Consider the following 11,592-nt stretch of genomic DNA (forward strand, 5'->3'; position numbering starts at 1 on the left):
GTGCAGTTGCGGTGCGAAAGCAGCAGCAGAGGGTCTGCAATGTGGGAGGCTGTGTTCCCGTAAAGCTTTATTTACAAAGGGGTATGGCAGGCTGGGTTTAGCCCACAGGGCCTAGTTTGCCAGCTGCTGTGAAGAAGCACAGAACGGATCTCCACGGCAGAGATGCACTCTGGGCGACCATTTGTGAGCTGCGTGTGGCCCGACCCCTGCAGGGGAGGAGAGCCGCTGGCCCGCGTCCGAGGTGACCCCGGGCAGCCGCTGTCCATGACCCCCGCTGTGGGGCTGCCTTCCCCTTCATCCGGGTCTCGGGGACGAGTGAAGTTGGTCACACGTTGACCCTTGGCCTGGGCAAGGAGCCTCCCTTGTCTCATTTGTTCTTGACTCCTTCATTCTGTGAGTTTCCATGCGGTGCTCCTTGGCGCTTGCTTGTCAGGGCTGTCATCTCACAGAGGGTGCGCGTGTGTGCAATAAAGTGTGTATGTTCAGTAACAGTGCGTGTGCCTCTGTTCAGCGAGTGTGTGTGTGCGTACTGCATCACCTCTGTTCGTCTCCAGACCCCGGGAGCCCCTGCGGCCCTAGTCTGGAGCCCCCGCGCTTGCACGGCAGTCGGTGGTCAGGGGCCATCCTCAGAGCGTCCCCGGGGTTGCTTCGGGACTTAGTGCCTGCTGGTTTGCATTTTTGTATGTGGGGTGGTCACTTTTGCCTATATTCTTGAAAATCTTTTGATTATTTGTAATATTTGAGAGTTTGGCCTTTTAAATCGTATTATGCAAATCATCTATAATTTTGCATATCCGTTGTCTGAAGGAGTCTGTGAAAGTCTCTGGTAGGCACACACACGCACATGAGAACCCTCACTGCTCGTGCACACAGACGTGAGTTTACTCACTGAACATGCACACACACGTGCAAGCACTTACTGAATACACTCACCAGACACGCATATACTGCACACGTGAGAGCACACACACTGCACACACGTACCCTCTGACTGGACACTGCACGTGCTCTCACTGAGCACCCACTGCTTCTTGTGGTTCTCACAGTGATTGCTCTGTGTGGTTTAAATACATTTGTGATTTGAATATGAGTACATGTGTTCATGCTTATTACACCTTTACGTGGTCCTTCTATGTTCTTCTCATAGTGACACTAACTCAGCTTTCTTTTGGTTCCTATTTGCAGAGTGAATCTTTTTTCATCCTTTTATTTTAAACTTTTCATTAGCTGTTTGTTTTAAGTGGGTCTCCTGTAGACAACAGACGTATTGCTAGAAGTTTTTAATCCAGTCAGAGTCTGCCACTTCATTGAAGTTTAATTGTCATTACTGTATTTCCAGGTGTGTAAGCAATTTATCACATGCTTCTGTCTACCATAGTTTTTTTTTAATTTGCTGTTGCTGTTGCTTGTTTTTTTCCTCTGTCTCTTCATCTGTTTGCTACATTGACTATTCTGTGATTTGAAAATATCTATTCCCTTTCTATCTTTCTGATGGTTATCCCTGACTTTTAAAGACTGACACCTACATTTACTTCCCACTATTTATTTTCACAGCTTATCGATATCTGCACTGCACCCTGCACAAAACAGCGGCCTCAGCACAGGCTCCCTTCCACCACCACCACCACCCACCGCGCCCCACCCCCCAACCCCCCTGCAGCGGGCCGTACTGACTCCAACTTAATTCTGGATTGTCGTGAAGGTTCAGTTTGTTGGTGGGGGTGGGGAGCCACAGTCGACTTTTCAGTTATACCCCCACTTTTACTTCCCACATCTTGCAGCTTCTCAATTTATTTTTTTCTTGTCAGATACTTTCTCGAAGAATGTTTTAAGAGCAGAGCACGTCGTCTGGGCGAGCTTCCGAGGCCTTGTATGCTTGAGTGTATCTGTAGTAGGGTATAAGATTCTAGGTTTGAGTGTTTCTTCCTTGAGCACTTTCAACGTGTCCTTTCTCTTTAGGATTTCTTGTCATTCTTTGTTTCTGGCATCTTCCACAACTCAGTGAGACGATGTGATCTGCTTATTTTGCATCTCATCCCTTCTGGTCTTGGACTCTGCTGGGACCCATCCTTCTGTCTCTTTTCTTTCTTGCTGGCAGCTGTGCTTGCAGAAGTCTTCGTTCTCCCGTCAGCTTGCATTCTTGTGGGGTGTGGCCGTCCTCTGCTGTCATGTGGGGGTGCTCAGTTCCAGTCCTGATGGTTCCCCAGTGAGTTTGGGGAGCAGGGATGCCTCAGGTACAGTGCTTCTGGGTCCAGGCCAGGCCCTGCACCCCCTGTGCCTTCTCCCGACTTGCATCCCTGCGGGAGCCCATCTCACAGCGGCTGCAGGGCAGGGGCTGAAGACAGGGCGGCGGTGCCAGTGCACAGGCACGTGCTCAAGGGGCTCGGGGTGTGCAGGTGGGGGCTGGTGGAGGGTGTGGGGGGCTTGGGGGTGCAGGTGGGGTTTGGTAGGGGGTGCTGGTGGGGCTTGGGGATGCATCTGTGTCTGGGCTGGGGTCCTGCAGTGTTGGGTCAGTGGTCTGCATGGCAGTCACTGCAGGTTCACACAGGCGATGTTGGCAGCGGGTGCCAGTGTCTGCATCCTGCCCGTCCTCGCCCTCCTGGGAGACAGCTCCCACAGTCAGGGGAATTGTTTCGTGCAGAGGCCTGTCCTGGCCTCTCCAGGGTCCCGAGGGTCGGCTCAGCGGGGCCCGGCCAGGGGCACTGGGGAAGGTGCACGGCGAGGACTGGCTGCAGCGCACGGCTGCGTGACTTCAACCTCGCAGTTGCCTCCCTTCTCCTTCCTCCCTCTGGGCTGAGCCAACGGGCGCTCAGTTGGCTTTGGACGGAGCCGTTGTGTCCCGAGTGGCTGCGCCATGGCACAAGACAGGGCCCTGGCCGTGGAGGCCATGTCCCCTCTGCAGCAGGCCGTCCAGGTCCTTCACCCCTGGGCGCAGGGCAAGCCCTGCTGTGGGCCCGCTCCCCGGTCAGCTCGGTGCACACCCTCACCATTCAGGATGTGCACTCAGGGCAGGCCCCAGGAATTGCTCTCCAGGGGCAGCGAGAGTCAGTCACGTGTGGTGGGTGCAGCTGGGTGCTAGGGTGCTGCCTCGTCAGGCCATGGGCCGGGGTGGTGCTCCCTGGTCACAGGCGCAGCCGGGGTGGACGCAGCCATCTCTGTTCCAGGGCTGGAGCCAGCACCGCCCGCCCAGGCCCCGGAGAGAGCGCGGGCGGGAAGGTCCAGGGCCCAGGGCCTGCCCACGGAGCCCAGGACCACCTGGGACGCGGAGGCATCGGACCCCACCTCTGCTGCCGCCCAGCTGCTGCTGCTCCGGGACCGGCTGCCCGCGCCTCCGGCCCCCAGGTGACCCCGGAGCCCCGTGCAGCTCCGCGCTCTGCCCTTCCCCAGAGAAGATGGCCTGGGGCCATGCTCCCTCCTGGCAGGGTGGGGCGTCCCTGGGCCTCGGAGGGCCAGGCTGAGCCTGCAGTGAAGGGCTCCTGCTTCCCTTTCACGTTTGCATCTTTCAAAGAAGAGCCTTTTCTTCTAGAAAAGAAACAAATGCACAGGAAATTGGAGCCAGAAAGGGCCTTAGAATTCCACGCTCAGAAAAGCAAACTGAGGCTCAGAGAGGGGAGCCCGCCCAGGCCCCCTAACCCCCAACTCCCCACCCCACCCCACCCCAGGCGGGGACTGCGGGGGCCTCCCACAGGCTCTGTCCCTTCAGTAGTGGGGGAGGCTTTGGGGACGTGCTGCCCATCCTCTGGCTGGCCTGCACTCACCCGGGGGGCTGCTGGCTGGCGGTGGGGAGCTGGGGATGGCCCAGGCACGGTCAGCGTCCTGCTCTGCCCTCGCAGCCCTTCCACGGCACTGCCTGGAGCAGCCGAGACCCAGAGGCTGGCTGCGGAGCGTGCCCAGGCACCCGTCGTGCCCTTTGGCGTGGACCTGTGCTACTGGGGCCAGGACCCACCGACGGCCGGGAAGATTCTCAAGTGAGTGTGGGGTGTCCAAGGCTCCAGCGCTGCTCACCCTGTTGCCCCTGCCCTGCCCTGAGGAGGGTCTGCCCGGGATCACCCAGCCCCTCACCCTGCAGGTGAGCACAGGGGCTGCGTGAGGCATCTCCCTCATGGCCAGCTCTGCCACGTGGCTCCTTCCCGTGCCTAAGGGTGCCTGCGTGTGACCCCCCGACACTGAGGGTGCGCTGCACTGACCAACTGGCTCGGGCAGAGCCCCTGTGGGCATCGCTCCTCTGCCTGCCAGGCCAGCAGTCCTCACAGTTATTTCTTGATCTTTCTATTACCCTTGGAGACAGTTCCATGCATCCTCCCCGATGCTGGGCTGGGATCCCCAAAAGCTCAGAGGGCCTCTGGGAACGTTGCCCACCTGGCCCCTCACCCCTCCCCGACTGGGGATGTGGGCCTCCAGAGTGACCGCATCCACCCGTCAACCTGGGCCAGGATGGGCTGGGCCTGGGCTTCCCCAAGGAGTGTCCAGGGTGCTGTCCTCTCTGTCCTCCGACTTGCTGTGTGGGCCAAGATATTAGAAACGATTCCTGTGTGCCCAGTGCCCCCATCTGTGCCGCCTCAGGGCCTGGCGGAGCGGTCCTCGGTGCCCAGCGTGCCCTGGCGCGAAGCTCCGAGGAGGCTCCTGCTGTGTTGGCAGGTCCGACTCCCAGCACCGCTTCTGGAAGCCCAGCGAGGTGGAGGAGGAGGCAGACAACGCAGATGTCATGGAGGCGCTCCGAAGCCGCCGCATCACCTTCGCGGGCACCTTCGAGCCTGTGCAGCACCAGTGCCGTGCCCCGAGGCCCAACGGCCAGCTCTGCGCACGCCAGGACCGGCTGAAGGTGGGTCGGCCGGGGCCGGAGGGGTGTGGGGGCTCCTGGGGCTGCAGGCCCCTCCCTGGGAGGAGGCTGGGATTTGGCCACTTCTCTGGGCTCTGGGCTCAGTGTCCTCACGCGTCTGCTGTCTGTGTCTCAGTGAGCCTCAGCCACCCTGCTCTGTGTGCGTCCCAGGCCGTCCTTGGGGCAGGGGGCCTCCTGGGGCTCACCGGGCAGGGGGCCTGGGCCAGGGCAGGGCTGAGCTTCCTGGGAGAGGGGTCCCAGGCCACTGTCAGGGAGGGGCGAAAAGCCAAACTGACCAAGGCTCCAGGCCCCCCCGCCCTGGTGCTACCCTCCTGCCGGTCTCCCCTCGGCTGCCTTGACGCCCTCCGGGGTCCTTGGGAGGACGGCATCTGCTCTGCGGCTGCCGGGTCACCGAGGCCCGTGTGTCCCACAGCCCCTCCCACCCCACCCCTCCCGTGGACGCTCTGTGCCTCATCAGCCAAGGGTGGGGGGTCCGCAGCGGGTGGTGGGCCGGCCTCCCGCCCTGTCACTGCTCTGCCCTTTGCTTGCAGTGCCCTTTCCACGGGAAGATCATCCCCCGAGATGACAGGGGGCAGCCCCTGGACCCTGAGGACAGGGCCAGGGAGCAGAGGCAGCAGCGGCAGCGCCCGGGTAGGTCGGGGTGGGGAGGGGTGTGGGTGTGTGCAGGGGAGCGTGGCCCTGTCCGCTGGGGAACACGCCGAGCCTTGCGGGCCCTCTTCCGTTCTGAGCAGGGAGGGCGCAGCGGGAGGGCACCCAGTGTCTCCCAGGCCGCTCGGCCTCACGGAGCCGCAGTCTCGGGGGCTGCTGCCGGGGAGGCGTGGACACGTCCTTACGGCCCCAGAAACTGTCTTGTCTTCGTTATTTGTGTCTGACTTAGGTCTGGGTTTTTAACTGTTTTTCTGAACAATTGAAGGGATTGAGGCAAGAAAAGTTAATTATCTGAGCCCCATGTTCCTTTCCAGAAACCAACCTCTTTCCTCTCCTAACACTTGTCTGGCTCCTGCCTGCCCCCCCCCCCCCGAAGAGTGCTTGGGGGCGATGGGCGCCTGATGCCACTGGCACCTGCTGGGACCCTGGGTGCGTGTGACGAGAGGAGTGCTGGCGCGTGTGTGCTTGAGCATCTCTGTGCAGAGGGTGGGACGTGGCCCGAGAGCTCCCAGGGGTCCTGGTGGGCCTCTGAGCCCCGCATGCTGGGGGCTAGGTCTCCGCAGGGCTGTCTCCAGGCTCCCTGGTCACAGTGTCCTGCTGTCCCCTGCTGTCCCAGCTTCCTTCACGCTCGATGAAAATAGACTTCAACCATCTAAAAATTATTCTCAACAAGAAGAGTTTAGGGCAGCTGTTTAATGGTGGGTGTGTGTGCCCAGCTGTATGCCACCGCCTGGGGGATTGGGGGGGAGGTCCCCGTCCTGCAGGTCTCTGCAGTGCTGGTGGGGGTGGGTGACCCACCCAGGCGCTGTCAGCTTGGGCCGGGGCCACGGCACCCTGTGGGGCAGGTGTGTGTTCCCAGGTAAGCGTGAGCCCTGGGGGCAGTTGGGGCCAGGAAGCCTCAGGGTGGCTTAGACTTGGCCCCCTGGTGCCTAGACCTGTCCGCCGGGCGGCCGGGGTCTGGCATGCAGGAGAGCTTTGTGTCTGAGGCCCTGCCCGGCCTGGGCCCGTCTCTCCCAGGAGGAGCTGCCCTTGGTGGTGGCCGTGCGGAGCGGCAGTGTCCGGCCGATGCATTTGGGCGTCGTCAGCGGGCTCACAGGAGGCGACTATCAGCTTCCGGCCTCTCACCCGTGGAAGGCGCCCAGGCGTGGGGCAGGGTGAGGCCTTCTGGGGGCTCCGTGGGGCGCAAATTAAGTGCCTCTTTTTATGTCAACCCGCAGGAGCATCTGGTTCTCCAGCCCTCGGCGTCTTGTTAACAAACAGGTGTCAGGCCGCGGCCGGCTGGGCAGTCAGATGTGAAATAGCATCTCTTTCCTAACTGCGCTATCGATCCCCCCCAGCCCGCAGTTTCCTTTCCCCGGTGCTAACCTCGGTGACACGCGGAGGAGCCCGGCCGCCCGCGCTCGGAGGGCTGCACGCCCGGCGGCTATTGATTTTCTTCAAAGGCTTTTAAATTGCTCCTTCATTTTCTTGAGATGCTCATTCCGTCTCTACTGGAGGCCGGCATTTTTCTGTTGTGTTTAAACAATTGCTCCATTCACCGGGTTCCTAAACTGTGACGCCTTCTTATTACTGGGAGATAAACTGTTTAGACAGTTTTCCTTAATCTCGGATTAGTCGCTGCTGTATCTGGCTGTGCGGCCCGTTCCCTCACTTCAGAGGAGCAGCCTGGGAGGCCCGGCCCCGTCTGGGAGCAGCTGCCCCTTTGCCAGCCCTGCCCCGGTGGTGGTCCAGCCCTCTGTTCGGGGGCTTCAGGCTGCACCTGCTCCCGGCCCCCACGCTCCGGCCCCCAGTGCGGGTGGCTGTCCCGTGGGCACATGCAGAAGCCTCGGGCCACCGCGTTGCAGCCCCAGGGCTCAGAGGCCCGGGCCTGGCAGCATGGGGCTCTGCCCCCAGGTCCCGTGTCCCAGCCTGGGCCTTGGTGCAGGGCGGCCCCCTGGGGCCTGTGTCACTTGCAGAGCTGCCCATTGAGGCCCAGTGGCCTCCTCCTGCTGCTGCAGTGCTCTCCAGCTCCACCTCGGCCGTCTTCGTGGGCCTGACGTGTGACTGGGGCGGGCAGCCTCTGTTGGGGGATGGAAGGTCTGTGTGGCTGAGGACTGTATCCAAACTGTCTCTGGGCCACTAAAAAATAGAAGCCGTTACTGGGGGTGGTGCTGGGCTAGCCCTGCCCTCACCAGTTCCTCCCCGGCTCCGTACCTGCGTCCACTCACCCCTGTGGGCCACTGCCCCTTGCCATCGCCTCGGCTCGGGAGGCACATCCTGGCTGGCGCTGGATCCCCCAGGGAGGAGAGTGTCTGCCCCTGGCTGGGGTCGGGGCCCTGGCTGGAGTCGGTTCATCTCGCTGAGGCCCTCGGTTCTGCTTGCAGCCTGGCAGGACCCCGAGTTCATGAAGGACGTCGAGGCAGCCACAGGGGTGGATCTGGGCTCATCCCGGCACAGCGGGAAGGGCAGAGGCAAGGGGAGGAAGAGGAAGTACCCCAGCCTCACGGACCTGAGGCAGCAGGCCGACACCGCCCGTGCACGCCTGGGCAAGAAGGTCTTCGCCAAGTGAGAGCCGCTGCCGGGCCCCTCCCCACCCCTGGGCCCTTCCCCACACCCCAGGTCCCCCTCCTCCCCCCAGTCCACCACCCACCTCCCGCATGTCCCCGGAGGACTAGCTTGAGGCGTGGCATGGGAGAGGCCTCCTCCCGGGTGCAAAGCCCTGCTGCGCCCAGGCGTCCGCACGTCCCGGCCGCTCCCTCTGCTTGCCCCCTGCTGCCGGAGGCTGTAACTGCACGTGCCTCCGGCCCTCATTGTGTGACCCGTGAGGGACCCTGGCTCTCTGCACGTGGAGTTCTGCATGCAGTGGGGACAGCCGGCTGGGTGGTCCGAGGCTGGCCCTCCCCGCTGCATTTTCCCACAGAGCTGCTTCCCTGCAGTTGCTGGGCAGGCTGGGCCCGCGTTCTGGGGTGCAGCCCAGCGCGGGCAAGAGGGGGCCCCTGGCAGCTGCCTGCAGGGCTGGAGGAGGCAGCCCGAGGCCACCATCGCCTGGTGGCATCACTTGGTGCAGCTGAGGACTGGGCTGTGGCTTCTGTCCCCAGGCTGCTCTGGGGGTCCGGGAAGCCAAGAGCGGCAGCCTCTCTCTTTCCCACAGGGCTGCCATGCAGAGGGTTGCCTCGGCCATGAACCAGATGGACCAGAAGAAGCACGAGAAGTTCGCCAACCAGTTTAATTATGCCCTGAATTAAAGGCTATTCCTCTGGCCACAGCTCCACCCTCCCTCACTGCCGTGGTCGGATTGCAGAGCAGGTGCACTGTGTGCACCACATCACTCAGGAACCGCGGTGACTTGGGTGGACTGTGTACAGTGCATGGTATGTGGACGTGCCCCGTGGTGGGCACCAGGCCCTGCCAGCTGGGCAGAAAGACCCTGGGAGCCCCCAGGGTGGAGCCGGCAGCCATGTCCCTGGTGGGGCCTCTCCTCACACGGCTTGTGCACTCTGCAACATCTGGAATAGATGGATGTACCTGCCAATTCCCACCTGGAAAATACTGGGGGTTGGACAGTCTCTGATTTCCTGTCTCCTTCCCAGGAGGTGACCACTGATTGCTGGGGTCCTTTTGTCTGGCTACACCCCAGTGATGTACAGAGCCCGTGTCATGGCCCTTCTTGTGTGGAGACTCCCACGAGGCACCACGGTAGTGGCTGCCTCGCTTTGCTTTTTTAATGACAGCTGTATTGAGGTATGACTCGTGCAGTATAAAACTCTCCCCTTCAGAGGGCGCCATTCATGGACTTTGGTGTGTTCACAGATGCGTGATGTGCCCACAGATCGATTTTAGAACATTTTCTTTACCCAACAAGACACCCAGGACCCTGTTCCCCCTTCTGCCCGCCCTTCCCCCAGCCCCTGGCTGCCACATCCATTTCCTGTCTCTGAACATTTCACGTAGATGAAATCATGCAGTTCATGGTCTTCTGCATCTGGCTTCTTTGACCATGTTCTTGAGGGCCGTCTGTGTCGTGCTAGTTTATTCCTTTACGTGGCCGAATAACTTTCTGTTGTATAGATGCACCATCCTTTGTTTCTCCACTCATCTTTGACATTTGGATTGTTTCCACTTTATGGCTACTGTGAATAATGCTGCTATGAATATTTGCATACGAGATTTTGTGTAGACACAGGTTTCCAGATCTCTTCGGCATACACCTAGGAGTGGAATTGCTGGGTCATCTGGTAACTCTTCATTTAACCTTTTGAGGAACTGCCAAACTGCGTCCCTCCGCAGCTGCACCACGTCACATTCCCACCATCAGCAGGAGGGTTCCAGTTTCTCCACATCCATTGTCAACATTTGTCTTTTTAATTTTAGAGGTACCATCTCATTGTGGTTTTGAGTTGCATTTTCCTAATGACTAATGATATTGAGTAACTTTTCATGTGCTCATGGCTATTTGTAGAAATTCTTTGGGAACTAACTATTCAAATCCCTTGCCCATTTTTAATTGGATTATTTGTCTTTGAGTTGTAAGATTTTTTTTTTTAATATATTCTGGATACTAGAGCTTTATATGATTTGCAAATATTTTCTCCCATTCTGTCTTTTCACTTTCTCAGTAGTGTCTTTTCAAGCACAAATGTTTTACATCTTTGATGAAGTCCAATTTATCTCATTTTCTTTTGTCGTTTGTGCTTTTGATGTCATATCTAAGAAACCGTTGTCTAACCCATAGCCACAAAGTTTACACCCACTATTTTTCTAAGAGTTTTATAGTTTCAGCTCTGGCATTTAGGACTTCAATCCATTTTGAGTTAGTTTTTGTGTGTGGTGTGAGGTAGGGATCCAACCTCATTCTTTTGCATGTGGCTGTGCAGTTGTCCCAGCACCATTTATTGAAAAGGCTGTTCTTTCCTCCGTTTAATTGTCTCGTCACACTTAATCAAAATTCATTTTACCATAAATGCATGGGTTTATTTCTGGACTCGATTTCTTTTATCTAAGTGTCTATCCTTATGCTAGTACCATATAGGCTTGATTACTGCAGCTTGTAGTAAGTTCCAGATTTGGAGAGTGTCAGTCTTCCATCTTTGTTCTTTTTCAAGATCATTTTGGTTATACTGGGTTCCTTGCATTTCCATGTCAGTTTTAGGATCAGCTAGTCCATTTCTGAAAAAAAAAAAAAAAAAAAGCAGCTTGGATTTTGATAGGGATTGCTTTGAATCTGTAGATCAGTTTGGGGAGTCTTGTCATCTTAATAATAAGCCTTCAGATCTACGAGCATGGGATATCTTCCATTTATTTAGGTCTTTAAGTTAGTTCAACATACAACTTTTATACCTTCTTGGTTAAACTTATTCTTTTTGATGCTATTGTAAATAGGATTTTCTCTTGATTTCATTTTTGGATTGTTCGTTGCTAGTGTCTAGAAATACAGTTGATTTTGTATATTGCTCTTGTACCCTAAAGCCTTGTTTATTTTAATAGATTTTTTTGTGGGTTCCTTAGAGTTTTCTTTATAAGGGATCACGTCATCTGCAAATAGAGTTAATTTTAATTTTGCCTTCCCAATATGAATGCCTCTTTTTCTTTGTCTTGCCTAATTATTCTGGTTTTAACCTCCAGTACGATGCTGAGAGCAGGTGGTGCGCGTGGGCATCCTTGTCTCGTTCCTGCCCTTAGCCTTTCACCGTCGAGTGTGATGATGTGGGTTTTTTGTAGATGCCTTCATCAGGTTGAGGAAGTTCCTTCTGTTCAAAGTTTGTTGAGTGTTTTTGTCATGGAGGGCACTGAATTCTGGCAGATACTCTTTCTGCAACTGTTGAAATGATCGTGTGATTTTTGTTCTTTATTCTATTGATACGGTGTTATTACATCAATTAATTTTCATATGTTGAAGCACCTTTGCATTAATGTGATAAATCCCGGTTGGTCATGGTGTATAAACCTTTTTACATGTTGCTGGATTCAGTTTGCTGTTTTTTGAGTATTTTTGTGTTTATATCCATAAGAAGGGATGTTGATGTACAGTTTTCTTTTCTTTTGATGTCTTTTTCTGGTTTTAGTATCAGAGTAATACTGGCCTCATTGAATGAGTTGGGAAGTGTTCCCTCCTCTTCTGTTTTTTG

At 56.8% G+C, this 11,592-nt stretch overlaps 1 protein-coding gene across 3 annotated transcripts in view; it reads left to right on the top strand.

Moving 5' to 3' along the window:
* The window catches only part of UVSSA (UV stimulated scaffold protein A), a 40,782-nt gene extending 30,113 nt beyond the window's left edge, over window positions 1-10,669 (top strand). For all 3 annotated transcript variants that reach the window (XM_037829189.1, XM_037829188.1, XM_037829190.1), the window contains 6 exons: window positions 3,165-3,342; window positions 3,834-3,968; window positions 4,639-4,822; window positions 5,371-5,470; window positions 7,852-8,032; window positions 8,619-10,669. In XM_037829189.1, the coding sequence (XP_037685117.1) occupies window positions 3,165-3,342; window positions 3,834-3,968; window positions 4,639-4,822; window positions 5,371-5,470; window positions 7,852-8,032; window positions 8,619-8,712 (872 nt within the window). In that variant the 3' untranslated portion in view covers window positions 8,713-10,669. The remainder of the gene's footprint in view (window positions 1-3,164; window positions 3,343-3,833; window positions 3,969-4,638; window positions 4,823-5,370; window positions 5,471-7,851; window positions 8,033-8,618) is intronic.
* The last annotated feature ends 923 nt before the right edge of the window (window positions 10,670-11,592 follow it).

This window comes from Choloepus didactylus, chromosome 3 (genome assembly GCF_015220235.1).
Source record: "Choloepus didactylus isolate mChoDid1 chromosome 3, mChoDid1.pri, whole genome shotgun sequence".
Taxonomy (NCBI): Eukaryota; Metazoa; Chordata; class Mammalia; order Pilosa; family Megalonychidae; genus Choloepus; species Choloepus didactylus.